The sequence below is a fragment of the Chlorella variabilis genome (assembly GCF_000147415.1).
Source record: "Chlorella variabilis unplaced genomic scaffold CHLNCscaffold_5, whole genome shotgun sequence".
Classification (NCBI taxonomy): Eukaryota; Viridiplantae; Chlorophyta; class Trebouxiophyceae; order Chlorellales; family Chlorellaceae; genus Chlorella; species Chlorella variabilis.
In genome coordinates, this window is record NW_005435083.1 from 272,778 (window position 1) to 275,569 (window position 2,792).

General features: G+C 71.3%; 2 protein-coding genes across 2 annotated transcripts in view; one reads left to right on the forward strand and one right to left on the reverse strand.

Annotated features, from left to right (window-relative positions):
• The window catches only part of CHLNCDRAFT_57191 (hypothetical protein), a gene marked incomplete at its 5' end in the record, with an annotated part of 4,410 nt that extends 2,873 nt beyond the window's left edge, over positions 1–1,537 (reverse strand). The window contains 3 exons of the mRNA XM_005849680.1: positions 131–524; positions 710–859; positions 1,514–1,537. Of these exons, the coding sequence (XP_005849742.1) occupies positions 131–524; positions 710–859; positions 1,514–1,537 (568 nt within the window). The remainder of the gene's footprint in view (positions 1–130; positions 525–709; positions 860–1,513) is intronic.
• Positions 1,515–2,792, forward strand: part of CHLNCDRAFT_142758 (hypothetical protein) — a gene marked incomplete at both ends in the record, with an annotated part of 1,464 nt that continues 186 nt past the window's right edge. Inside the window, 4 exons of the mRNA XM_005849411.1 lie at positions 1,515–1,700; positions 1,866–2,074; positions 2,265–2,419; positions 2,592–2,647. Coding sequence (XP_005849473.1) covers positions 1,515–1,700; positions 1,866–2,074; positions 2,265–2,419; positions 2,592–2,647 — 606 coding nt within the window. The remainder of the gene's footprint in view (positions 1,701–1,865; positions 2,075–2,264; positions 2,420–2,591; positions 2,648–2,792) is intronic.

The following is a 2,792-nucleotide window of genomic DNA, read 5'->3' on the forward strand; positions in this document are numbered from 1 at the left end:
TGGGGGGGGGGTGGGAGGAGGGGCAAGAGTGGGGGCAGGGCAGGAAGGGGGCCGGCAGCAGCGCCGAGGCAGCAGGCCGCGCCAGCAGCAGCACGCTGTGCCCCTCGCAGCACAGCCCCGGCCCGCTCACCGTCCTCGCTGTACACGGCCACCAGGTCTGGCCAGCGCGGGGTGGGGATGGGCACAAAGCGCAGCGCAGCGGCCGCCCCCTCCAGCTGCACCTCACTGCCGCGGTTCAGCGGCTCCACCCGCACGCCCCGCAGCGCAGCCGCCAGCCCCTCGTCGGCGGCGGCTCGCTCGTTGAGCAGCTGCAGGGCCGGGTTGGAGAGCAGCAGCTGCAGCCCCTCCTTGCGGGCGGCCTCCAGCACGCGCGCCAGCACCGGCAGGCGCTCCGGAGTGAGGCGGGTGATGATGATGTGGCGCAGGCTGGCCGCCGCCCCCGCCGCCTGCAGCTGGCCGGCAAAGTCGACGTCAAACACCTTGCTGGGCACGTCGATCAGCGCCTCGCATGCCCCCGCGCCGCTCTGCACGCGGCGGCGGGACAGGGTGCGTCACGACGGAGGGTGGGTGTGGGGGGATGTGGCTGGAGGCAGGCAGAGGAGTTTTGCTGCCTGCGCCCTGCTAGCAAGCCGGCACACCGCCGGTGGGGAGCCCAAGCACGGCAAGCCCCAGCCTGCCAGCCAGCCGCCCCCTCCCCTCCGCCCCCCACCTTGAGCAGGTATGCGTTGGTGGTGGTGCCGTGGCGCTGGTTGTACTCCACCTCTGGCAGCCGGTCGCTGCACGACACGCGCACCACGTCCACCCGCTTGCTCACGGGCAGCACCGCGATGTCGGCGGCGTACTTGGTCTCGGGGGGAGCCTGCAGGGCATGGCGTGGGGCTGGGTGTCAGGGAGGGTAGTTTCCGCCATGCTTGCTGACGCTGTTCGGCTGCCGCGACTTGGCCCACAACGCGCACACGCGCCTGGGGCGGAGCCTGGGGCTGCACAGCAGCGGTGCTGGCCATGGCGCTGATGCTTTGCTGGCGCCGGGGCTGCGTGGGGCCCATGCACGAAGCGCAGCGACGGCTGCCGCCAGCCGAGCGCGCGGCACGCGGGCGGGCAGCGGCCGCGGTGGGCACCACCGCTGCTGCCGCGCCCTTTGCGCGGAACGCAGCGGTCTGCTGCATGGTCTCGGGCGCTGTGGAGGTGCGCAGCGCTCGAATGGGGGTGCGGCAGGTGGCGCAGCTTTGTCTTGCTATCTCTGCCCTTGCAGGCCGGCACCGTGGCAGGGAGCTCACCGATCACCACAGACCACCAGGAAAGCAATGGAACGGTGATCCGACAGCACAGTTGTCAGTGTGTCCAGCTGGCCTGTGGTAGACCTCCCGATCTGAAAGCCTTGCAGGGCCAACCGCTCCATCGGCGCATTGCCACTGCCCTGCTGCTGGTCACAAAGCATTTCCAAAGCAGAACGGGCCGGCTTGGGGCACTAGCTCTGCGTCGCGGGGGGGTGTCGACTGAGACCTCTGCTCACCATGGCAGCCAGCCTCTCGGCCATGAGCCACGCCTGCAGGCTGGGTGGAGCGCAGCCCAGCACACAGAGCCGCCAGGCAGCTGCCGCAGCGGCGGCGCCTGCGCTGCCGCCTCGTCACGCAAGGCGGCAGCGTGCCGTGCGCCGGCAGCGCCTGCACGTGGCCGCCGCCGCCAGCACAGACGCCCCGGTGAGCCGCCACCTCTGCCCACGGCTGCCTCGGCCACGCCTGCAAGCCTGCCCGCCCCTGCCGCCCTCGCGCCATGCCCTCACCCGCCACCGCCCGCCTCCCCACTCTACCCACCTACTCACTCCACCCTACCCACTCTACTCACTCCACCCGCCCCGCGTGCAGCCCGCGGCCACGTCGCCGCACAAGCTGTCCCCCATCGAGCTGTGGAACGGCAAGCGGCTGCAGACGGTGGTTGCTGACGTGGCCGACGACACCATCACCATCCGCTCCCTGGACTGGGACCGTGACCGCTTTGACATCGAGTTTGCGCTTCAGGAGGGCACCACCTACAACAGGCGAGCCCCTACAACAGCCCCGCCGCACGGCGCCGGGTGCAGCCGCCCGTGGAGGCGCAGCGGGGAGGAGGGGCGGGGCCTGTAGAGCAGCACGCAGCCGCCCGTGATTCAGTGGCCAGCCCTGATGGTGATGGTGGTGCCCGCCCGCTGGCCTGCCCTCCCAACGTGCTGTGCCCTTGCCCCCACTCCCCCTGCCGCCCCCCGCCGCCCCCACTTCCAACTGCAGCTACCTCATCTTTGGCGCCGACAAGACGGCGCTGGTGGATGCGTCGCACGAGAAGTTCCGGGGGCTGTACATGAAGACGCTGAACGCGGAGCTGGCCAAGGCGGGGCGCCAGATCGACTATGTGCTGGTCAGCCACACAGAGCCCGACCACTCGGGTGGGTGGGAGCAGCGCCTGGGTGGACCAGCGAGGGGGGACAGAAGGGCGGGAGACGCGTGGGCATGCTGTGGGGCAAGGCATCTTTGGCACCTGGCCCTGCCGGGGCTCGAAAGCGTGCGCTGACGGTGCATGCGCGGCATGCGTGGCGCGCCTGCCTGCCTGGCGTGCAGGGCTGGTGAAGGACGTGGTGGAGCAGTTCCCCGACGCCGTGGTGGTGGGCAGCAAGGTGTGGGCTGGCGGGGCTGCCACAGCTGTGCCCTGTGCCGCAGCTGTGCCCTGCGCGAGGGTGTGTGCGCAAGGCTGGCGCCCTGCCGCCCCCCCCCCCCCCCCCCCACCTTCACGTTTGTCTCGCCTTCCTGTCCAACTTCCTG